We start from the raw sequence: 24,711 nt of genomic DNA, 5'->3' as shown, positions 1-24,711 counted from the left end.
CCTCCACTCCCTTCTTTCTTCCCTCAGTTGCCTTCTCCCAGATCTTGCTTGAGTTGCCAACTCACTTAGAACTCTGCTTCTGACTTGCTTCAAACACACAGATCCTGCTTTTTCCTCTCAGGTGTTTATATATCCTGATACTCCCTCCCTCAGGTTTGGGGTCCTCAAGTGTTTCCACCTAGGTGTTATGAATCTCAATATCATATTGGTTCTTGCCTAGTAGATTTTTCTATAGGTGGTGTAACTTGTTTTGGACTGGTAGGCAGACCGCAGATTGAAATGCTGAACTGCCATCATGGAATTGAACAGTGAGGTTTCTACGTGCACATGTTTGTTTAGCTCTTGACCTGATCCGCGTTGGATTCTCTCTGCCCAGTCAGTTTTCGTGGAGCACAAACTAATGTGATCATAAACAGTCTTACTTTGCGGATGTTGTTTCATGGGACATTGCAGAACTACGTTTTTGGATCCCTGACATTCTGCACATGGACAGCTTTTTAAAGGCCAAAAGCCTTTTGTGGAATCAGGAGATCCTCCCCATAGCAACCCAGGGCTCACAGTCCACTACCTCAGGCCCCGGCCCGCTGAGTCACTCCACTTGACGACCCTAAAACAATGCATTGGGCTTCATCACTGTTCCAACAACAATACACATCCATGACAAGTGAAAACTCCTCCCGACAAACAGCACAACTAGAGACCTCTTCAACCAACTTAAGCATAGTTCCTACCAATGCATCCTCACTCTACGGCACATGAGACTCCCTCGGGAGACAAGTACCACAAGTGCTTTCTACACTGGGCCTCCCTTTGCAATATCGTTTTGAGTTCACTGATGAGTCCCTAGAGAGCACACTGTCTTTTACTGTTTGCGGCACAACCCATCTTCCATGGCATTCGGTGGGAACAATTTGTATCCCCTTATCTTTGTTATAAGTACCATTTTTGCTACTTTCTCAGCACCCTCGGAACAGGCTGGTGGCAGTCTTTACTTTTTTTAACCTATTTTTCAGATGCATTGTCCTGGACTGTGTGCTGAATCCAGTGGAGTCATCACGGATTCCCCAGCGGTGACCTCCTCCCATGTGGGCAGGCTACGGCAGCCACCATCTGATCCTGACCCTGTGGGTGGTTTCATGAGGGAGGATCACATAGGAGGAGAAAGCTACTGAGGAGACGTTTTGACTCCATTGGTCAAGACGCGGTATACCCTGCCACCCCCACCTCCTAGATTCACAAAAAAAACTATCCAGGAGTTAAACGTCCCAGACTATTATGGACTCCAACTCCCATAACCACCCAGGTACTGAGACGAGGACGACAAGGTAGTTTTATGCAAACTGACAGGTGCTCAAAGTTTAATATGGAGACTAGTTGTTTCTCCAAACCTGCAATAAGTGGAAAATGTTTAAGGCGGCAACTGAGCAGAAGGAGATGTTGCTGCCCACGTTGAGGCTCAGGAATGAGAAGCACACAGACGGAGCTGGTGTTATGGAGAGAACCGCTGAGAGAAGAGGAAAAGTACTGCGTGCGAGCAAGAAGGGACGTGGAGACGCTGGGAGCCACACCGCAGCTCCTGCAGCTTGAAGCGCCAGCATTCTCCAGCCCAGGCAGGTGACCGTAGACCCACGCAGGACAAAGGGAGAACGTTTGCACACTCCAAACTGGGAAGTGGGTAAAGGAATCACACTAAAGAAGTGTAAGCAGCAATCAGAGACGCTGGAAGGAACCGTTGAGTCTGCCCAAAGGAGCTGCGACTGTGGGGCGTTCCTACAAGCGCACAATCAAGTGTTTATCAAGGTTGTTTACATGCAGTCAAGGCAAAGTATTAGTTCAGCACCCAATAAAAAGAATGTTTCAATGCAGACCCCAATTAAGTATATATCAGTGGTGTGACACAAAATGGGCCCCACCCCACTTCTAGCTCAGCAAAGGACAGGCCGTCCTCCACTCAGGGCATTCCTGGTCCACCATGCATGTACAATGTGCATGATGATCATGCTGCTGGAAGTATATGCTGCGCACTGCACTAGGCGAAAGATGGGAGTATGTGTTTTAATCAAACCTTAAATCGTTCACCTAGTGTAGAAACAAGGGTTCTGCACCTGGCTCCTGACACTTGAATGTACCAGCCAACTCTTTGTGTGGCCAGTAATATTATGCACAGTTATGATACCATAAGAAAACATGTTCATGCTGGCACTTCCAGTATCCCCATGTATCCCTCCAGCTCTGAAATCTCTCCACTGGCTCCCAGTGGATGCAAGGATTAAATTCAAAACCCTCTGCATTGTCCACAAGGCTTTCTGGGGCCTGAGTCCAAAATACCTTCAGCTATTCCTCCGCAAATTCCTCCCCTCTCGAGCTCTTCGCTCCTCTACCTCCAACTCCCTCAGGGTCAGTCGTTTTTCAAAGAAACGAGTTGGGGGTAGATCTCGGTCTTCGGCTGGGGCCTCCCTCTGGAACAGCCTCCCTGCCACTCTAAACCTTGAGGAGAACCATCTCCGGTTCCGGAAGCACCTCAAGACCTTCCTCTTTTCTTCTGCCTTCGCTCCCCCTCTCCCCTGCTGATCTGTTCTCTCTTGGCACTGTTCACCCGGCCACCCTCTGTCCTTCGGGCCCAGGTACCTGCTCACCCTGCCACCCTCTCGCACTCCCTCCAGGCCACCCCTTGCACTGGGGTCTGTATCTGTACCCATACAGCCTCCCCCTTTTTCTTCCTGCACTTATCAGACCTACCCCGTCTGCTGCCTTAAACCTAGCACTTGCAAATTGCTGCATTACCACTGTTTGTTGCCTTTATTATTTATTTATTGTTATTTATCTGTTTCTCCTCTACTTCGCAATTTCCACTTCTCCCTCCTTCCATGCACTTTTCCCCTCCCCCTCACCAATGCACTTGCGCGTTCTCAATGTCACTGGGCCTAGTAAGATCGCTGTTTTGTTCTCCCCTGTTCCCCTCCCTTGCTTTGTCGTGCTCTGAAACACTTGTGTACGAGCGCGGTAGAAATAAAATATCAATCAATGTATGAACACTACCTTTTTGGCTTTGCCCTTAATGCCAGTAAAACTCTCCTGCCACAAGACGGAAAAATGTTATTGCTGCTGCACAAATTATTTGCCCAATCCCTGCACCACCATATAAGAATTCTCATGTTGAATTGGCCTTCAATGTCAGTAAAACATGAAATGCTACAGTAAGGAAGAATGTCCTTGTTTGGCTGCACATGTGCTTCCACCCAATATGTAAGAAGACTCATCATGTTGACTTTGCCTTTAACACCAGTAAAACATGCAATGCCACAATAAGAAAACATTTACTTATATAACATTCATCAAGTTGGCTTGCCCAAAAATACCACAAACATCCATGATACAATGCCCCTTGCCTGCGCACCAGCCCTGCATACACACATTCATACTCATTCACCCACCAGCCACTCACCCATTGGCGACTGGTGATCATGTTAACTGGAGGGGTGTAAACATTTCCCACAAATGTGCCAGAGCATGCGAGCATAGCGATGGAGTTCGAACCAACCAAAAGTGGTTCAGGTGGGGAAGGGTCCCTACGTCCCCGAGGAATATATTTGAATACTAGGCTAAAATGGTGTGTTATATAAACACTCTGTACAACTGGTTAAAAAGCCAGACAATTTGCAATTGGTTTTAACCCGAAAATCCAACAGAAGCAATTCACCAACAGTACACAGCAGCATTTGCATAATGCATTTCCCCACAATATATGCCAGTATCAAATCATATTCACGTGGGCTGTGTCCATACATGTCCACTTTGGCAGCACCTATGTATATGCCTGTATTCCCATATATGAAAATAACATGCACATTTTTGCTTTGCACAGAATGGCAATAATGATACTATAAGCAAACATGTCCATCAGCCAATATATGCCAGTGTCCCTGCAGAAGATATACTCCTGTTGGCTTCTCCATTAAAAATGCCATGCCACAATAAGAAAGCATGTCCAAACTGGCTCCATAAAAATGCTTGCTTTATCAGACATCACCAGTAAGAAATGTCATGCTATAGTAAGAATTGGCTAGACTGCCTGCACCCAAATGCTAGTCTAGCCAGCTAATAGCATATCATGCTTGAAGCTTGCTTTATCATGGATGGATGTGACAAAAATGCGCAAACCCTCCCGCAACTCACCAACCCCTCCCCACCGAGCAACTGCCCTTTAGCCCACACCCAAACAGCACAACGGCCGAGCTAACCACAACTCACACACACGCAGGGAATGTATTAGGTCAGAACAAGGTGGAGCTGCGCTTCGGTAAAAATGCTCTTGCTGGAGCACCATTCAGTGTAGACCCGAAGCTCAAACCCTCCATAAATTGAGGAAGCTCTCTGTCCCAGACTGCCACAAGTATTCAAAACGCTGTGTGTTCGGAGTCTCAATACATGCAGCGATATTGCCTTCACAAACTGCATCTGAAAGTCATTGTTTGCTAACAAGGACAGCCCAAACCAACATTGAAACAGTCCAAAGCGGCATATAAGTCTCATAGTTTGTACATACTTTACTGTCATGATGATGATTCTGACAGATGAAATCAGCAAAATACCAAGTGTGCATTGCATGCTCAGTAGGAATGCACATTTTAATTACTATCACAGACATGTTTGTTAAATTGGTGGTCATTCTTATGTTTCCAAAATGTACTTTGTTTGTATGCAAAGCATCCAGCATCCAATATTCAGGACTCACATTATTCGACACCTAGCTCCGCTCATCAGTCCCAGCCACACCCTGACTATCAGCCCCCCCTGATCTCCCCTTGTCCAATTCCAGCACTACACTACACACAGGCACCCATTCACACAACATTGTCTGTCATTTACTTCATTCACACTGGCAACCATAGCCAAAGGTGATGCGTGAATCCTGCGGCTTACCCCCAGAAGGATAGGCATAATAATTAATCACAAACATGGGTGTCAGTGGATTACAGGCAGGTAGGTGGGGGGTTAACACCTGAAGAGTACCAAGAACACTGGCACGCACAGTCTGCGTTTATGGTCCATTGCGTGCCAGGTTATCCTGTCCTACTTCTATCTTTATGGCCGTCCATGCAAAGACAATTAAACAGCAACTGTACGCTCAGTAAAAAAAATGGAACTCGCATGTAGACCCCACCTGGGAGATATCTTTACAATTTGGGGATGTTCTTGGTAACAGTGATCCAGTTCCAAAAATGGTCACATATCTGTTCAAATTTGAAACTAGGAAAATGATCTATTCTAGTTCTGCAGATGAACTACCAGCAACCAAAAATACATGAAGGTCATCCTTGGTCAAACTCACTATAGTGAGCAGACATCCGAGTTATATACTGGCCTCCTAAAGATTTTGTGACTGAGCTTGTTTGCATTGTAAAGCTAGGGAAAGCTTTAAGAGAGCTAACGATTGCAAAACTCCCGTCTCCGGTGATACCCACTTACAGAGGCCTTTCATTTGTCACCCCGACAGGTGGAAGACGTTCCGGGGGGGGGGGGGGGGAGAGGAAGAATCAGGGGCCCCTTGTGGGAGCTATTGCTATCGCAACCATTGTAATTAAAGAGGCAACAGGCAGGATTGGAAGGCTCCCAGGCCCCGTCTTCCAAATCAGCCTTGCAGGGGCCCCACAGCTCCAAGCAGGCATCTGCACTTTTAACATTTCCTCACCCCCTAGGCAGCACCTCACCTGTTCAAAGGCTGCAGCAATCGCTGGCATCCGGCTGAGCTCCCTGATCACCACCACGCTGACCGGAACAAGGAAGCCAGGGGCTCTCCCTGCTTCCTTGTTCCTGATATGCACAGAGGGGGCACCTACATTACAATGAAATGCTCCAGTTGCGCAGTCGATTGCTCCTTTATCCTGTGGTGCAACTGGAGCATTTCTTTCTGAAAGAAATCATTTCAGAAGATTCCAGAGGCTGGACATTGCATGGCGGGACCCCCCTGCATCGCAGTGGCCCCTGCTACGCCACTGGTATAGATGCATGATGTGCCAGTGTTGGGAGAAGATTGAATAAAGTATACCACAGACAAATATACCAGACACCTCACTGTATATGCTAATGTGGTATAATCAAGGAACTGTGATAACTAAGGAATTTTGGAACGCATAAAGAGGTCCTGGCAGGCATGTTTACCAGGCAGTTGAAATTGTATGAAGATTCCTGGACGGGGAGTAAACCAGGACGTCTACAAAATATCAGAAATACTACAGAAAGACTGTTACAGAATGTATTTGTTTAAACAAGAACTTTGTGAGTACATTCAGGACACAAGGGAACTATTTGCTAAAGAGATCTAAGAATCCAGGGGAAGGCAAGCAACCTCTGGATCCAAGGGTCACCTTTGAGAACATTTTCATTGGAATCACCCTTTATATATATATTTTTTTAACACTTTTGACCACCAACATCTAGACAAAGACATTTCCTTGCACCTTTTGTTTTGTTTAGTGTGAGGGTCAGAATAGGGCGTTTTGGACACAAGGACACATGTCTTTCTTTAATAACTGACATCCCGACACAGACAGACTCTTAGGTTTAGTTTCTAGGTAGGGAAGTCTCTCTTTAGAATAGGGCTAGAGAGGTATTATCCTAACCTCCATTTCGTTTAATAAAATGTCTGATTTTGAGGAAAATACAACTTTGTGTCAGGCTCTCATTTCTGAAGCCTCACAGCTGCTTTTGGAACTGAGATAATGCACTTTATGGGACCATATACTTCAAATGGTGCATATGTTTTAGGCCCTCTTCAAGATGGCCTGTCTTTTGTTGGCCGTCCTACCTTTCCAGGTGAAGGAGGACTCCCTTTCTTCATTTACCTTGGCGGGCTCCTTGCAAGAAGCCAGCAAAGGTTCTCTTTGTGTGTCTGCTGGCAGGAAGGAAGGCGGGGGCTGTTTGCCCCAACCCACATTCCTTGAGGTGGTTGAATGTTGCTGGGCAGATTCTGGAAGGGTGGCTGTCCACTATTGGAAAGCCACCTTCAAGTTTGTATGTTGCAAAATGTCCTTATTGGGGGGCTGCAGTTGCTAGGGTTTCTGGATATAAGGAGACAAAGTGGACCTAGAAACTAAGTCGACCGCTGGAGCTGAAGAGATCCTAAAAACACGACTGACGGATGCCAGCGGAATGCTGCAGAAACCAGCATTAGTTCAGCCAGTACCATAACATCATGAACCTTGACCTTCCACTCGACCTGGAAGACCTCGGAGAGGTGCCTCCCTCCCTATGCTAGTGGGACAAGCCACTAACTTTCCCTGCTTGAGATACAATGCCAGTTTTCAGTTGTAGGAGCGTGAATCTTTGAATTATCTCTGCAAGACTCGGACAACACCTGTTCATCATTGCAAAGACTTCTTGCTTTCCAACAGCTGGAACTTTTCATGAGCGTTACTTGAGGCTCTGCTGAGACTCTGGAAATCCACTGTGCTTCCCTCCACCAGGAGATGAGCCAGTGATCTCTGTGAGGGTCTCTCCATCGAGGAATGAAATCTGGGTGTCTGCACCACCATCTGAGGTCTCCATAGGAGCCTAATGATGGCCAGCGATGAACGCCTGTGAACCGGCAACCAGATGACCCTGCACGTTGCCTGCAGCAGTGATCCTTGTTTTTACCAGCGATTTTCTGTTTCCTGGGACCCATCCTAACTTTCTAGGGGCTCAGGGCCCGAGATATCTCTTGAAGACTCCCCTTAACATTGGGTTTGCATTGGGCAATAAGTCCTGCTTACTTAACTGCTACCCGGGGCTATCCAAGGGCAGTGGTATCCGGGTCAGTACTTCTATTGTTCGTCCTTGAGAACCCCATGGGTGATAGATGCGCCTCCTTTTTCCTTTTGCTTGAACTCGACGGAGCCCTTTAGGTCCCTCTTTTGCAGGTTTGCATTTGCCCATTGAGTGGGCCCTCCTGGCTATTTACCTCTCCCCACAGGAACCTTTTGGGGACAACTAAAAGACTAGCAGTGACTCTATACAGGATAGGGCTGGCTTTCTGAAGTTATACTATATGGTGCTAGGTGCCTTATATTTAGAATGCTTATATAGGAGATGTGTTTAATATCTGTTCTCCCTACTTTAGCAGATGTATTTATTGGTGTCAATAACTGCTAGTGATTCCTAAAGTTGTGTGCAACCCATACTGGGTTACCCAACTGAGAGTTGTCCATAAGTATGTAGGTATTTTTACTTACCTTGAAATATTTAAACTGTGCCTTAGTGTAGTATTGTAATAAATATTATAATTTTATTATGGGTCTTTCCCTTATTAAGCATGCTAGCTGTTAACTGTACTACACAACAGAGCTCTATCCTCCTCAGTTCAGCCTTGCTGCTTGGTCAAGGCTACTTAAGGGAGTGGGTTTGCTCAACTGGGGTTGTGAATAACATTGCTAACACCAGGTTGGCTTTCCAAGTACTACCCCAGGTAGTGACTTTAAGAAACTCTCCTTACATACAATTAACACTATTTTTCCCACACAGAATGCATCAGTTTATCAACACTTGAGTGAGTAAAAGGAGACATATGTGGGTTCGTTGACATTCTTCAGTAGGATCTTTGGAGATTCTGATAACTTTCCATTTAGCTGTTGTTGAATATTTTAGACTTTATGTGAGCGCTCAAAGAGGAGAAAGAAGGACTACGTGCATGTTTTTCTTATAAGTCGGTGCATTGATAAGAGTTGATGAAATGATTGATTGTGGAGAGGTCGTGACCCTCTGTTAAAATGAAGTGTATGATTACATTTGTTTTAATTTTAGTAAAAAAAAGTTACATGCATACAATCCCCTGCATGCCTTTGATATAATTTAAACCTATTCTCAAGTTAGTGAAGAGAATTAGGCATTGTTTGGGAAACACCTAGATTTTCATTTATATTTAATTATGATGTGGATGTTTGCAAAGCGAGGCAGGGCAACAAGCTGAATAACTTTACCCAATGATGGGGATTTTACACTGCTGGGAGGAGTAAAGCGGAAGACTTCACAAATTACTGTTCTACCTAGTCACATTTGTCCCAAACAAATGCTTAAATACTGATTTCATGCTTTTCAAAAGAATGAAGCCATGAACGGTGATGATTAAAACGTCAGTGTTCACTCCGCTTGTCTATCGTAGGAACACACAATCAATTCCCAGCTACCTGGGAGCAAAACTGGGAACACTCTGGTAAGTTCTACACTTTGAATGATCGGGGAGAGACCTACTGCTCTTCTAATGACATTTGACGCCCGTAAGTAAAAAGTGTTCAACAAAATGTTGTTCAGGGAAAGAACAATCGTTCCACAGGTTACATGCACTCAAATGGCAGCTGGGGATAGGAGGGACTTGCCGAAAGTGTAATTCCACCAATTTATGATGGATAGACAATGGGATAACGATGCTCTATTGTTGGATAAGGGGAACTGCACCTATAGTGTACCTACATAGACATTTTCTGCCTGGGAAAAATTTAAGGAAGAGACAAAATTCCATCTGGTGATTGCTGGGAATATTCTGGTTTTGTACGGGATGGGATCAGAGGCAACATGATCTCACCTATACGAGTAAAGGGTGCATCTTGCCAGCTTGGAAGTAAGAAGTCAGATAATTTCTCATCCAAACCATTGTGCAGGGAAATTAAGTCCAGTGTGCTTCAATGCTTCCTGTGTAATTCTCTAAAGGTTATGTTTGGATGATTGGCCCCAATCCTCTGGACTCTTACAAACTAATTTTCCTGATCTTTACTTTGTCGTTTAAGCCTCTCTAAAAGAAATCTGTTCCATTGTCCCTCTACAAAGTCTTTGCCTCGCATGCTTTTCTGGTGGCTTCTTTCCCTCCCCTCAACAAGCCCCCATACCGATGTAGGCGATGCGGTCCGTCACCATGTACTTGTTGTGGTTGACTCTGGTGAAGGGAAATGTTTTCTGCTTCTCGGTGGCTGGAACAACAAACAGTTTCTGTGTGAGAAAAGGGAAGAAGAAAAAGCAATGAGAGGAGTAAGGTGAGGGGGAGACAAGAATGCAGTGAAAACACAAAGTATAAGGGCCGGCGATCACTCATACCAGACAAACTGAGATGTGTGAGGTTTTTCCCTTCAATTTTGAGTGAGCCAAACACAAACACTTTTGGTCGATTTAACCAAATACATATATTTGTATATGTAAAGGTGTATGTAGGAGTAGGGAGCAGCCCCCTTAACAATAAAAGTCAATATTCAAGTTGACCAAAACTTGTCAAAGTGCAGACTGTTAAAAGAAATAAACTATTTTAAAACACATATAGAATATCCAACTGGACAATAGGATACAAGGCCTTTGGGCCATGTGCAGCTCTTCCTCTTAAGTCTGGTCGGTCATTTAAGAATTTCTCTGGCTGTACCCATTTGTTCACTATCTTCTCTATGGGACTCCATCATCTCCATCTCAGATTCTGTTCCACGTGGCTATCAGGTTCATCAACTCTGAGTTTGCCTATGATCTTAGAAGAGTTTTAGCCTGGCAAGTAGCGCTAGCATGGGCTGCAGAGTGGGTAACCACTCTCTGTCTACCTGGTACAAGCGACTTAAGTGTGTTGGTGTGTTGCTTGAACACCCTGACTGCAGTCAATCACACGCAGACAGCCCCAGTGATGTATGATTAATTTTGGTTGTTGCAATCCCCCGAGCATTCCAGTGTGTTCAGAGATGTGACATTCTGGGCAACACTGCGATTACATGAATAAAGCCCCACCTCCTGCAGAAGCAAAGAACCTTTGTAGTGGAAGTGGCCACTATTAACAGCTTTGCCGGACTTCTGAGAGGTTTACTGAAAGGTTACATGAAATAGTAACTTTAGTGTATGGTAGCCATTCACTCAAGAGGAGAGTTCTCCTATCTTGTGGCTAGGGAGGAGCACATACTCAATGGAGGGTGCACACCCGCCATGAACCAGTGTTCTACCTCTCAACAGCGCTGCTCCTTGGGATATATCCGTTTCCTTCAACACCTTGCGGTCTGTACAAACCTCACAGGGCAGTTTCATTTATTTTTTCTTGATAGTATTCATGCTTCCGAGTAGCTCCGGAGCATTTTGTGTTAGTAGGTTGGGTAATATAGGAGACACCAAAAAGGATTCTGTTCAGTATGACACGAGAGAGCACTTCAGGATGACCAATGGGTTTTTCATCTGGTCTAGTCCATACACATGTGGGAATAGGCACGCTTTCCGCTCTCTCTGAAACGTCATTCAGTCACACAAAGAAAATCTGAGGAAACGGAAGGGAGTTTCTTAGATTTAAACCCTGTGAATAGAGGTTTTTCCTACTAACCATGCCTGTACCACAATAGGCAGAGGGATACTCTGTGGTAGGGTAACCTCGGGCATCTGCTTGGCAAAAGGGCAGTAGAACAATGAGTACATTGGTGGGCCCAGGCCAATCTTTTAGCAGATGGCAGATGAGGCTTGAATAAGGCCCAGTGCTTGATAGTGGGCCATTGAAAGATCACTCAGATTTGGGTGATGTAATCACTGAACAGTAGGTTTCAGCTGGAAGACTAGAGGAGTGGCATGTTTTTAACCTCTATGCAGATTGGCCCGCAGCTTGTCGTGTAGTCTGTTGTGGATACCATTGCTGCAGTTGATGCACTAGAGAACTAGAGCAACCACCAGTGTGATGCGGTGAGGCGGACAACTTAAGTAGGGTCCCACAAAGGAGGAGTAGATGGTACAAGACATGTTTATTAACAGTACGACTTAAGGACCAATGAACTGGCCACATCAATAGTGGCTCCCAGGCTCCACAACCTTTTTGAAGGAGAGACTAATCCCATGCCCAGGCCATTTCATTGCCAAACTCTTAGAGTGCACAGCATACTTCCAACTCTCCCTTTACACAGAATCCCACGGCCTCCTCGACCCTGCCCAATCTGGCTTCAGACCGATCCACGGAACCGAATCCTCCCATATATCTATCTGAGATGACATGAAAAGAACAGTAGACACAGAAGGCTGTGTGGTCATCCTCCATCTTGACCCCTCTGCAGCAACAACACTCCAATAATTTGCAAGATTCCAAACTCCCCGGCCTCTCCGCAACCAGACCTCGCCTCCTGCCTAACAGATATCGACCACTGGATGACAGCCAGCATCTCCTCCTCAATCCACGCAAAACTGAAATCCTGATTTGCGGCCACACAGCGCTCCCAGCCCCCAACTGACCCCCTGGCTGCCCTCCCTAGGTACCCTTCCCGCAGCAGCCACCACAGTACAGAACTTGGGATGCACCCTCAGCTCGGACCTTACTCTCTCTCGCCACCTCAACGGTGTCTCCAGATCTTGTCACTATTATGTCCGCGTTGTCAGGCGAATCTTCCCCCATCTCTCCTACCCTCACATAATCTCTGCAATCGTGGCCATCATCCCCTCTCGCTAGATTACACCAACTCCCTCTACCTAGGCACCCCTGCATCCCAGATCAGAAAGCTCCAACAGATCAAAAACTCTGCAGCAAGGATCCTCCCTGCCCTCTGCCCAAGAGAACACATATCCCTTGCACTCAGGGTGCTCCCCTGGCTCCCAAACAGCCAAAGGGTCACTTTCAAAGCCATGTGCATCTCCCACTGTGCCCTCCACAAGAAAGACCTTGAATTTCTCCAAAACAAACTCAGAATCCTCCGATCTGGCTCTTCACACATTGTAGTGATTCCCCATTCAATTTCACCAGACTAGGAGGATCTTCTCTGTTCAAGCACCCACAATCTGGAACTGCCTCCATTTTAACCTCTGCCTCCAAGAGGACCACCTCACTTTCAGGAAGGCCCTTAAACATGGCTTTTCCCTCCTGCAACCTGACTTTACCCATCCCGTTAATTCCCCGATTTCAGTCTCGTGACCAGAGAACATCCGCACTTGATAGCTCAACCAGGACGCTCCTGCCCGGGTGACCAGCAGGGGAATGGGGGAGATCCAGAGCGTGCCCCTTCTCCCGTGAGCGGCCCCAGCCAGGCATCGAAACCAATCATCAGCAATGGCCAGGTAAAACACGATGCCCTAACTCTCATTGTCAGTGGTTGCATGCAGCAAGACAACCGTTAAGGTATATACATAGCATTTTTAAAGAGGATTGTCATAGTGCAACCAGTGTACCTACACTATTTGATTGCAGAATGCAGCCAGGCATGAACCCAAGTGGATGAATACACCAAGTGCTTCTAGGTACCTGTGCCAAATAGCCATCATTTATTCCCAGGTTTCTGAGGATAGCAGAATGCAGCCAGACTTCAATCTAGGTGAATGAAGGATACAGCCAATTTATTGATTCTAGGTACTGATGTAAAGTGGCCATCACTTCATTCCAGATCCTTGCCAGAATGCAGCCACTATATCACTTCCAGGTGAACTCAGAATGTAGCCATTGCTCTGAATTAGGTGAACACAGAATAGTCTGTTATGGAATTTAAGCTATTTGTGCAATCTAGCATGGATACTGAACCTAGCTGAAATGAAGAATGTTCGCTAACCTTGGAATCCTGAAGAAGGTAGAATATAGCCAGATATTGAATCTAGAAGAATTTTGATGGTAACCTTTACACTGATCCTAGGAGCATGTAGAAGGAACAAGTTACTTACCTGTAACTGTTGTTCTCCAGCATGGGTCTGGCATGGATTCACATGCTCATGAATATTCCCCGTCGTCAGGCTGGGAATCCTCGGTAAAGAAAAAACCAGTATCAGTTTCGTTTCTGATCTGTCTTTCGTAGTAATAACCAATCACTGGTCTCTGCGTCATACTGACCACAGCCAATGACTGCCCTCTACCTAAGCACCGCCTCTGGCAGCCATCTTCAGATTTGGAAGCACGTGAAGTGGCAGTATGACCAAGTGAAGAGCCGCAGAGGGGTAGGCGGGAGGGTTCGCATGTGAATCCATGCCAGACCCATGCTGGAGAACAACAGTTACAGGTAAGTAACTTGTTCCTTCTCCAGCATGGGGTCTGGCATGGATTCACATGCTCATGAATAAAGAATACATAGCAGTACACGCATGCACAACTACGGGAGGTGGCAAAGGCTCAACATTAAGCATTACATCAAACTCAACATTAAGCATCTTACCTCCTCACCAGGCTCACCTCAGGCGAACAGGTTGCGCAGCACTGCTTGGCCGACCCTGGACTCCTCCCTGGAATCCCGGTCGACGCAGTAGAATTTCGTGAAGGTGTGCGTCGACCTCCACGTAGCAGCCCTGCATATGTCCAGCAGGGGCACACCAGAAAGGAACGCCGTGGTAGCTGCGATCGCTCTGGTGGAATGGGCTCTCGGACGGCCAGGCAGCGGTCGGTTTGCCAACCGATGACAGTACATGATACAGCCGGAGAGCCATCTGGAAATGGAAGCCTTCGAGAGAGCCTTCCCCTGATTGACAGGTCCAAAGTTCACAAAGAGTTGTGACGTCTTCCGAAAACACTTCGTGCGGTCCACGTAGAACTTCAGCGCTCTAGCCACATCCAGCGAGTGCAAAGTCCTCTCAGCCGGCGACGAAGGCGACGGGAAGAACACAGGCAACACCAAGGGTTCGTTGAGATGGAAGTCCGACGGTACCTTGGGCATGAAGGAGGGGTGCGTCCTGAGCACTACCCTCGTGTCGTGAAAAGTCAAGTACGGGGCCTTGCAGGAAAGGGCCTGGATCTCTCCCACCAGTCGTGCGGAGGTGATGGCCACAAGAAACGCTGTTTTCCACGACAGAAACTTCAATGGGGCCGAGTGCAGAGGCTCGAACGGAGGTCCCATGAGCTTGGTCAGCACCACGTTGAGCTCCCACGCCGGGGCCGGAGCCTTCACCGGCGGGAACGATCTGAACAGTCCCTTCATGAACTCTTTCACCAGACGATGAGACCACAAGGACATCCGGCCCGTGGTTCTGGTGTATCGGGAGATCGCAGCAAGATGAATCTTGATGGACGCGTGTGCCAGTCCATCTTTGGCCAGCGTCAGCAGGTACTGCAGTACCTGGGGAGCCGTAATCCATAGAGGGTTAATCTTCTGTGCGTGGCACCAGACAGAGAACCTCTTCCATTTGTGTCCGTAGCATTTAAGAGTCGAGGACGCCCTGGCCTTTGCAAGAACCTCTCTGCAGTCGGCCGGTATGTCGTATCCTCCAAACTCTAGCGCTGCAGGAGCCAGGTGTGCAAGTTCAGCGATTTCGGGTCGTGGTGGAGGATGGCGCCTCCTTCCCTGGAGAGTAGATCCGCGTCCACCGGCAGCTTGATTGGCGGGGACGCTGAGAAGTCCAGAAGGTCCGGGAACCATATCTGCCTCGGCCACGCAGGTGCGACGAGGATCATCCTGCACCGTGACCTCTTGACCTGGTTGACGAGCCGGATTAGCAGTGGCAAAGGAGGGAACGGGTAGAGGAACAGGCCCTCCCAGGGGAACGAGAAAGCATCGCCCATGCTCCTCGCCTGGGGAAACCTGCTGGCGAACCTCCGGCACTTGGAGTTCGTCGCCGTCGCGAACAGGTCGATCTGGGGTGTGCCCCACCGTCGGAAGAGGCGATCCACTAGATCCTGCCGTAGTTCCCACTCGTGGCACGAGCGCAGCTCCCTGCTGAGTGAGTCGGCGATGGTGTTTTTTATCCCTGCCAGATGAAACGGCACCAGAAACATCCTTTGGGCGACGGCCCAATGCCACAGGTCCTGCGCCTCCTTGGACAGTGCTGGGGACCTGGTTCCGCCCTGTTTCCTGATGTAAAACATGGTGGTGGTGTTGTCGGTGAAGATCCTCACCACCTTGCCCTTGAGGGACGGAAGGAAGGACCTGAGGGCCCAGAACACTGCACGGAGCTCCAGGACGTTGATATGGAGGGACTTCTCCGTCGGGAGCCAAAGGCCTCTCGCGTGCAGATTTTCGGTGTGCGCTCCCCACCCTTCCAGGGAGGCATCCGTGGTCACTGTCTCCTGGTGGTCTGGGGTCTGGAAGTCCATGCCCGCCGTCAGATGCGCGCGGATGCCCCACCACCGGACCGCTCGGCGGAAACTCTCGTCGAGTGTGATCCTCTCCTCGAAGCCGCCCGTCGTTTGGATCCAGCGCGCGTCCAGGAACTCCTGCAACGGGCGCATCCGGAGCCTGCACATGGGAATGAGGTAGATGCAAGAAGACATCATTCCGAGGAGGGACTTGATGGACCTCACCTTGGCCGCGTCGGAAACCAACATCCGCTGTACCTTGCCCAGGATGGACCTGGTCCTTTCCTCAGACGGGGAGGCCAGAAGGGACACTGTGTCGAGCTTCGCTCCCAGAAACAGTGCGTTTTGCGCGGGTACCAGGTGGGACTTGGCGTAGTTCACGGAGAATCCCAGGTCCGTGAGAAGTTGGACGGTCCTTGCCGTGTGATCCACGGCGAGCTCCCTCGTCTTGGCTCGGATGAGCCAGTCGTCCAGGTAGGGGTAGACGTGGATCCCCTCGCGGCGCAGCTGCGCCGCCACCGGTGCAAGGCACTTGGTGAATACCCTGGGTGCCGACCGTAGTCCGAAGGGGAGGGCTTTGAACTGGTAGTGACGCCCTTGGACCACAAACCTGAGGAATTTTCGGTGCCCCTTTAGGATGGGAATATGGAAGTAGGCATCCTCCAAATCCAACGACGACAGGAAGTCTCCTTCCTCCAGCTGACCCAGGACGTGCTGGAGGGTGACCATCCGGAACTTTTGCGCCTTGATGAACTTGTTCAGACGTCACAGGTCCAGGATGGGGCGCCATCCCCCCGTCTTCTTCTTCACGAGGAAGTATCTCGAGTAAACTCCGGAGCCCCGAAGCCTCTTTGGGACGAGTTCGATGGCGCCCTTCCTGAGCATCGCCTTTACCTCCAGGAGAAGTTGAGGGACGTGAAGTTCTTTCCTGGCCACGGGGGGGACGCGCGGACACCTTCTTTGAAACTCGAGCGCGTGGCCCCGGGCCGAGGCGTCCAGCACCCAACGGTCGGTGGAGATGGACTCCCACACGCTGACGAAGCTCGCCAGCCGGCCTCCCACCGGGGTGCTTCGGTGGGGGCCCGACCCCACGGCCGGTTCAATCCTGCTTCGACGAGGCTTTGCCGCCTTGACCTCCTTGGCGACGACGGCGGGGTCCGCCAGACTTGCCTCGTCCTCTGTAGGCCTCCTGAGCCGACGAGCGGGCCGCTTGACGGTAGGTGGAGAAACCGCCGCCGGAACTTTTGGAGGCGCCCTTGCCTCCGCTGCTCCGAAAGGGCGTCCGTCGTTGTTGCAGAACTCCAAGGGCCCGGGCCGTCTCGGTGTCCGCTTTAATGGCCTGAAGGGAATCGTCCACTGTTTTCCCAAACAGGTTGTTCCCATCGAAGGGCATGTCCAGGACTCTGGTCTGAATGTCTTGACGGAAGTCCGTAGCCTTGAGCCATCCACGCCGCCTAAGGCAAACGCCGTTGCCCAACTGGCGGAACCCAGTGTCGGCGATGTCCGTCGCAACGGTAATGGCGTGGTCCGAAGCCACCTCACCTTCCTGCAGGATCTCCAGGGCCTCTGCCCTCTTGTCGTCCGGCAAGAAATCCAGCAGGGGAGCCAGTTTGTACCAGAGCTCCCTGTCGTAGCGGGCCACGATAGCCAAGGCGTTGGCCGCTTTAATCGTCGTCGCCGCAGACGAGATGACTCTGCGTCCCATAGCGTCCAATTTCTTTCCCTCGCCGTCCGGTGGGGAAGTCGATGTGGAGGCCGCACCCCCCCCCCCCCCGCTTTTTTCCTGGCCGCCGCGGAGACGATGGAGTCCGGGGTGGGCTGCGCCCGGAGGCACAGGGGGGCCGTGTCCGGGACCCGGTACTTCTTCTCGTACCGGTCTCTTCTAGCTGGCGTTGTGGAAGGGTTCTTGAGGAGGGTGAGGCCCTCATCCCAAATGTCGTCCAAGAGAGGCACTGAGAGGACCGTCTTCCTCTTGGCCTCGCGCCGCTGATAAAGGAAGCCTTCCTTCTTCTTCTCCTCAGGGCAGAGTTGGAAAAGCTCGGATGCCCTGGTGATCATGGAGTGGAACGATCCAATCTCATCGGGCGGAGAAGCCCTGGTGGGAGGCGACGACGGTACATCCTCGTCGTATACCTCGTCGTCCGTACCCGTCGCTGCCGTGTCAGTCCCCGTATCATCCCCTCGGGTGGACGGGGAGGAGGGCTGGAAGGGGCGCGACGGCTGAAAAGGAGGCGGAGGGTGGATCCTTCTTTTCTTGGTAGGGGGAACACCAGAAGGTCCCGGTTCTGGGTCCCCCGACGGGAGAGGTTCCGTCGGCAACGGTAGTCTCGTCCTTATCTCTGAGCATAAGGACTGTATAGCCAACAAAATGGCCGCCGAGTTGTCTCGCGGCGCTGGCAGAGGGGAATCCGACGGGCGATCAGGGGCCCCGTCGGTACCCTCGACGATGTCGTCGTCACCTGCGTCGGGATCCATCCCGACGGGTCGGTCTTCTTCCACGCCGAGGCCGTGGCTTAAGACTTCGACCAGCTCCTCCTCCGAGGCCGAATCTACGACGACGCCCTGCCCCCCCTTTTTCTTCCCCACGGGGGATTTCACGGGGGTCCTATCGATGGGCACAAAAGAGGACTCCCTCCGAGGTGGCAGGGAGACTCTGAGCCCCGAGGTCGCCACCACTGGTGTAGCCTCCACAGGCTGAGCCAGAGCCGCTGCGACAGTTTCGATAGAGGGCTTGGCCGGATGGATTAAGGCCTTCGCCACCTTAGGTGCGCTCACCGCCTTATCCTTGAGGGGGGGGACACTGCCTCGCTCCCCCTCCGCCTTCGACCGGGGCCTCTCCAGGAGCTTCGCCGGGTGCTCGGCCTTCCTCTTACCCGACCCCGAGCATTGGCTCGTGGTTGATGGTGCCGGGGAGGGTGCGCCCTGCCTGGCGCCCGTAGAGCCCGACCGTTCGGCGCTCCCGGTGCCAGCGGACTCGCGGTGCTTGGCCTCATGTTGGACCCCCGTCGCCGGGGCGTCCTCAAAGGTCTTAGAAGACTGCTCGGCTTTCTTCCTCTTCTTCTCGCCGGACGGGCTCTTCCCTTCCAGCCAGTTGGCGAGACGTTGATGGCGGTCCTTCATGGTCCGCTCCGACATGTTGCCGCAAAACGCACAGTCCTTCTCCACGTGCGTCTTGTCCTCATGTAGGCAGTAAAGACAAAAAGAGTGTTCGTCCTCCTTGAAGACGTTCTGCAGCTGGCATCCAGGGCAGACCCTGAACAGCTTTCCGGGCGTCGAGCTTCCCTTCTCCTGGGCCATGACCGGGCCTGAGAAACTTCTGGAGTCCTCCAAAAGCGTAGCTCGACGAAATCTTCACCCTTGAGGGGCGCAGACGAATCCGACACGGGTCCCCGTTGATCGGATGGAGAATCGGTGGAGCTTGAGGCTCTTTTTGACCGAAAAAACGAAGTTTTGAGAAAAAACGTGAAAGAAATAGCACTAACGCTCGAGAGCAATAGCACGAGGATCCCAACACATGAACGTGCGGTAAAAATCTGAAGATGGCTGCCAGAGGCGGTGCTTAGGTAGAGGGCAGTCATTGGCTGTGGTCAGTATGACGCAGAGACCAGTGATTGGTTATTACTACGAAAGACAGATCAGAAACGAAACTGATACTGGTTTTTTCTTTACCGAGGATTCCCAGCCTGACGACGGGGAATATTCATGAGCATGTGAATCCATGCCAGACCCCATGCTGGAGAATGTAACACTACATTAAGTTGATTTGGAGTTTAGCCATCCTATTAATTCTGGGTCACTGCTTAGAATGGCTAACCTCTTACAATCCATGCATAGGAAAACTAGCTGAAGGCACGGCCGCAGACCCGCACACTGCCAACATAACCACTTCAAACAACACCTGGGCCATAAGAACGCAGCTACCGTTCAAGGCAAAAATCCAATACGTAGATGCACACAACTTCTATTCCAACTCCCTCATCCCCTCTAAAACACTTACCACCCATCCACATACCAGCTCAGCGTGGGTGGCTAGCAGGGACCTGGCCACCCCTCATATCGTAAGCACTGGCCAATATGCACACACGCATACTAGCACCCCCTTGAAGTTCTTCCCCTACCCGGACTCTGGTCCCCCATGGGGGTTCAATCTACAGCACGTGGCAACCATTCTAATGATGAAAGGCACTATACAAATTATGCACTACTACTACTAGTACTATAGGGACCTGGAAAGGGACATGACCTGTATACCACTCACCTCAGGTAAGCCATATAAGGAACAAGTTACTTACCTGTAACTGTTGTTCTCCAGCATGGGTCTGGCATGGATTCACATGCTCATGAATATTCCCCGTCGTCAGGCTGGGAATCCTCGGTAAAGAAAAAATCAGTATCAGTTTCGTTTCTGATCTGTCTTTCGTAGTAGTAACCAATCACTGATCTCTGCGTCATACTGACCACAGCCAATGACTGCCCTCTAGATTTGGTAGCACGTGAAGTGGCAGTATGACCAAGTGAAGAGCCGCAGAGGGGTAGGCGGGAGGGTTCGCATGTGAATCCATGCCAGACCCATGCTGGAGAACAACAGTTACAGGTAAGTAACTTGTTCCTTCTCCAGCATGGGGTCTGGCATGGATTCACATGCTCATGAATAAAGAATACATAGCACTACACACATGCACAACCACGGGAGGTGGCAAAGGCTCAACATTAAGCATTACATCAAACTCAACATAAAGCAATTCTTACCTCCTCACCCGGCTCACCTTAGGCGAACAGATTGCGCAGCACTGCTTGGCCGACCCTGGACTCCTCCCTAGAATCCCGATCAACGCAGTAGAATTTCGTGAAGGTGTGCGTCGACCTCCACGTAGCAGCCCTGCAGATGTCCAGCAAGGGCACACCAGATAGGAACGCCGTGATAGCTGCGATCGCTCTGGTGGAATGGGCTCTCGGCGGCCAGGCAGCGGTCGGTTTGCCAACCGATGACAGTACATGATACAGCCGGAGAGCCATCTGGAAATGGAGGCCTTTGAGAGAGCCTTCCCCCGATTGACAGGTCCAAAGTTCACAAAAAGTTGTGACGTCTTCCGAAAACACTTTGTGCGGTCCACGTAAAATTTCAGCGCTCTAGCCACATCCAGCAAGTGCAAAGTCCTTTCGGCCGGCGACGAAGGCGACGGGAAGGAAACCGGCAACACCAAGGGTTCGTTGAGGTGGAAGTCCGACGGCACCTTGGGCATGAAGGAGGGGTGCGTCCTGAGCACTACCCTCGTGTCGTGAAAAGTCAAGTACGGGGGCTTGCAGGAAAGGGCCTGGATCTCTCCCACTCTTCGTGCGGAGGTGATGGCCACAAGAAACGCTGTTTTCCACGACAAGAACTTCAACAGAGCCGAGTGCAGAGGCTCGAACGGAGGTCCCATGAGCTTGGTCAGCACCACGTTGAGCTCCCACGCCGGGGCCGGAGCCTTCACCGGCGGGAACGATCTGAACAGTCCCTTCATGAATTCTTTCACCAGACGACGAGACCACAAAGACGTCCGCCCCGTGGTTCTGGTGTATCGGGAGATCGCAGCAAGATGAATCTTGATGGACGCGTGCGCCAGTCCAGCCTTGGCCAGCGCCAGAAGGTACGGCAGAACCTGGGGAGCCGTAATCCGTAGAGGGTTAATCTTCTGTGCGTGGCACCAGACAGAAAACCTCTTCCATTTGTGTCCATAGCATTTAAGAGTTGAGGACGCCCTGGCCTTTGCAAGAACCTCTCTGCAATCGGCCGGTATGTCGTATCCTCCAAACTCTAACGCTGCAGGAGCCAGGCCTGCAAGTTCAGTGACTTCGGGTCGTGATGGAGGATGGCGCCTCCTTCCCTGGAGAGAAGATCTGCGTCCACTGGCAGCTTGATTGACGGGGACGCTGACAAGTCCAGAAGGTCCGGGAACCAGATCTGCCTCGGCCATGCAGGTGCGACGAGGATCATCCTGCACCGTGACCTCTTGAGCTGGTTGATGAGCCGGATCAGCAATGGCAATGGAGGGAACGCGTATAAAAACAGGCCCTCCCAGGGGAACGAGAAAGCATCGCCAATGCTCCTCGGCTGGGGAAACCTGCTGGCGAACCTCCGGCACTTGGAGTTCGTCGCCGTCGCGAACAGATCGATCTGGGGTGTGCCCCACCATCGGAAGAGGCGGTCCACTAGATCCTGTCGTAGTTCCCACTCGTGGCACGAGCGCAGCTCTCTGCTGAGCGAGTCGGCGATGGTGTTTTTTATCCCTGCCAGATGAAACGGCACCAGAAACATCCCTTGGGCGACGGCCCAATGCCACAGATCCTGCGCCTCCTTGGACAGGGCTGGGGATCTGGTACCGCCCTGCTTCCTGATGTAGAACATGGTGGTGGTGTTGTCGGTGAAGATCCTCACCACCTTGCCCTTGAGGGACGGAAGAAAGGACCTGAGGGCCCAAAACACTGCACGGAGCTCCAGGACGTTGATATGGAGGGACTTCTCTGTCGGAAGCCAAAGGCCTCTCGCATGCAGATTTTCGGTGTGCGCTCCCCACCCTTCCAGGGAGGCATCCATGGTCACTGTCTCCTGGTGGCCGGGGGTCTGGAAGTCCATGCCCGCCGTCAGATGCGCGCGGGTGCCCCACCACCGGATCGCTCGTCGGAAACTCTCGTCGAGTGTGATCCTCTCCTCGAAGCTGCCCGTCGTCTGGATCCAACGCGCGTCCAGGAACTCCTGCAACGGGCGCATCCGGAGCCTGCACAGGCGGATGAGATAAATGCAAGAAGACATCATTCCGAGGAGGGACTTGATGGACCTCACCCTGGCCGCGTCCGCAGCCAGCATCCGCTGCACCTTGCCCAAGATGGCCCTCGTCCTTTCCTCCGACGGAGAGGCCAGAAGCGACACTGTGTCGAGCTTCGCTCCCAGAAACGGTGCGTCTTGCGCGGGCACCAGGTGGGACTTGGCGTAGTTTATGGAGAATCCCAGGTCCGTGAGTAGTTGGACGGTCCTTGCCGTGTGCTCCACGGCGAGCCCCTCCGTCTTTGCTCGGATGAGCCAGTCGTCCAGGTAGGGGTAGACGTGGATCCCCTCTCGGCGCAGTTGCGCCGCCACCTGTGCGAGGCACTTGGTGAACACCCTGGGTGCCGACCTCAATCCGAAGGGAAGGGCTCTGAACTGGTAGTGACGCCCTTGGACCACGAACCTGAGAAACTTTCGGTGTCCCTTTAGGATGGGAATATGGAAGTAGGCATCCTCCAAATCCAACGACGACAGGAAATCGCCCTCCTCCAGTTGACCCAGGACGTGTTGGAGGGTGACCATCCGGAACTTCTGTGCCTTGATGAATTTGTTCAGTCGTCGTAGGTCCAGGATGGGACGCCATCCTCCCGTCTTCTTCTTCACGAGGAAGTATCTTGAGTAAGCTCGGGAGCCCCGAAGCCTCTTTGGGACGAGCTCAATGGCGCCCTTCTTGAGCATCGCCTTTACCTCCAAGAGAAGTTGAGGGACGTGATGTTCTTTCCTGGCCACAGGGGGGGACGCGCGGGCACCTCTTTAGAAACTCGAGCGCGTGACCCTGAGCTAGGGTGTCCAACACCCAACGGTCGGTGGAGATGGACTCCCACACGCTGACGAAGCTCGCCAGCCGGCCTCCCACCGGGGTGCTTCGGTGGGGGCCCGACCCCACGGCCGGTTCAGTCCTGCTTCAACGAGGCTTTGCCGCCTTGTCCTCCTTGGCGACGACGGCGGGGTCCGCCTGACTTGCCTCGCCCCCTGTAAGCTTCCTGTGACGACGAACGGGCCGCTTGACGGTAGGTGGAAAATCCGCCGCTGGAACCTTTGAAGGCACCCTGTTTGCCTCCGCCGCTCCGAAAGGGCGGCCGCCGTTGCTGGAGAACCCCAAGAGCCCGGGCCGTCTCCGTGTCCGCCTTCATGGCTTGAAGGGAATCGTCCACCGTTTTCCCAAACAGGTTGTTTCCGTCGAACGGCATCTCCAAGACTCTGGTCTGCGTGTCCTGACGGAAGTCAGTAGCCTTGAGCCATCCACGCCGCCTAAGGCACACGCCGTTGCCCAACTGGCGAAATCCAGTGTCAGCGATGTCCGTCGCAATCGTAATGGCGTGGTCCGACGCCACCTCTCCTTCCTGCAGGATCTCTAGGGCTTCCGCCCTCTTGTCGTCTGGTAGGAAGTCCAGCAGGGGGGCCAGTTTGTACCACAACTCCCTGTCGTAGCGGGCTACGATAGCCAAGGCGTTGGCCGCCTTAATCGTCGTCGCTGCCGACGAGATGACTCTGAGTCCCATCGTGTCTAATTTCTTTCCCTCGCCGTAAGGCGGGGCGGTGGACGTAGAGGCCGCCCACCCCGCTTCCGGGGTCGGCTGTGCCCGAAGGCACAAGGGGGCCGCGTCCCGGACCCGGTACTTCTTCTCGTACCGATCCCTTCTAGCCGGCGTCGTGGATGGGTTCTTGAGGAGGGCGAGGCCCTCATCCCAAATATCGTCTAGTAGAGGTACAGCGAGGACCGTCTTCCTCTTGGTCTCGCGCCGTTGATAAAGGAAACCTTCCTTCTTCTCTTCCGGGCAGAGCTGGAAAAGCTCGGATGCCCTGGCGATCATGGAGTGAAACGATCCAATCTCGTTGGGCAGGGAAGCCCGGGTGGGAGGTGACGATGGGAGATCCTCGTCGTAAACCTCGTCGTCTGTACCCGTCGCGGCCGTGTCAGTCCCCGTATCATCCCCACGTGTCGTGGACGTGGAGGAGGGCT

At 51.5% G+C, this 24,711-nt stretch overlaps 1 protein-coding gene across 2 annotated transcripts in view; it reads right to left on the bottom strand.

The window, feature by feature from the left end:
* The window catches only part of LOC138567224 (5'-3' exonuclease PLD3-like), a 323,411-nt gene that overhangs the window by 45,349 nt on the left and 253,351 nt on the right, over positions 1 to 24,711 (bottom strand). For both annotated transcript variants that reach the window (XM_069645213.1, XM_069645212.1), the window contains one exon: positions 9,861 to 9,960. In XM_069645213.1, the coding sequence (XP_069501314.1) occupies positions 9,861 to 9,960 (100 nt within the window). The remainder of the gene's footprint in view (positions 1 to 9,860; positions 9,961 to 24,711) is intronic.

The sequence above is a fragment of the Ambystoma mexicanum genome, chromosome 2p (genome assembly GCF_040938575.1).
Source record: "Ambystoma mexicanum isolate Mex_15411 chromosome 2p, UKY_AmexF1_1, whole genome shotgun sequence".
In the NCBI taxonomy this organism is placed as follows: Eukaryota; Metazoa; Chordata; class Amphibia; order Caudata; family Ambystomatidae; genus Ambystoma; species Ambystoma mexicanum.
The sequence above is the reverse complement of the archived record's forward strand: the minus strand, read 5'-3'. Positions and strand labels throughout refer to the sequence as shown.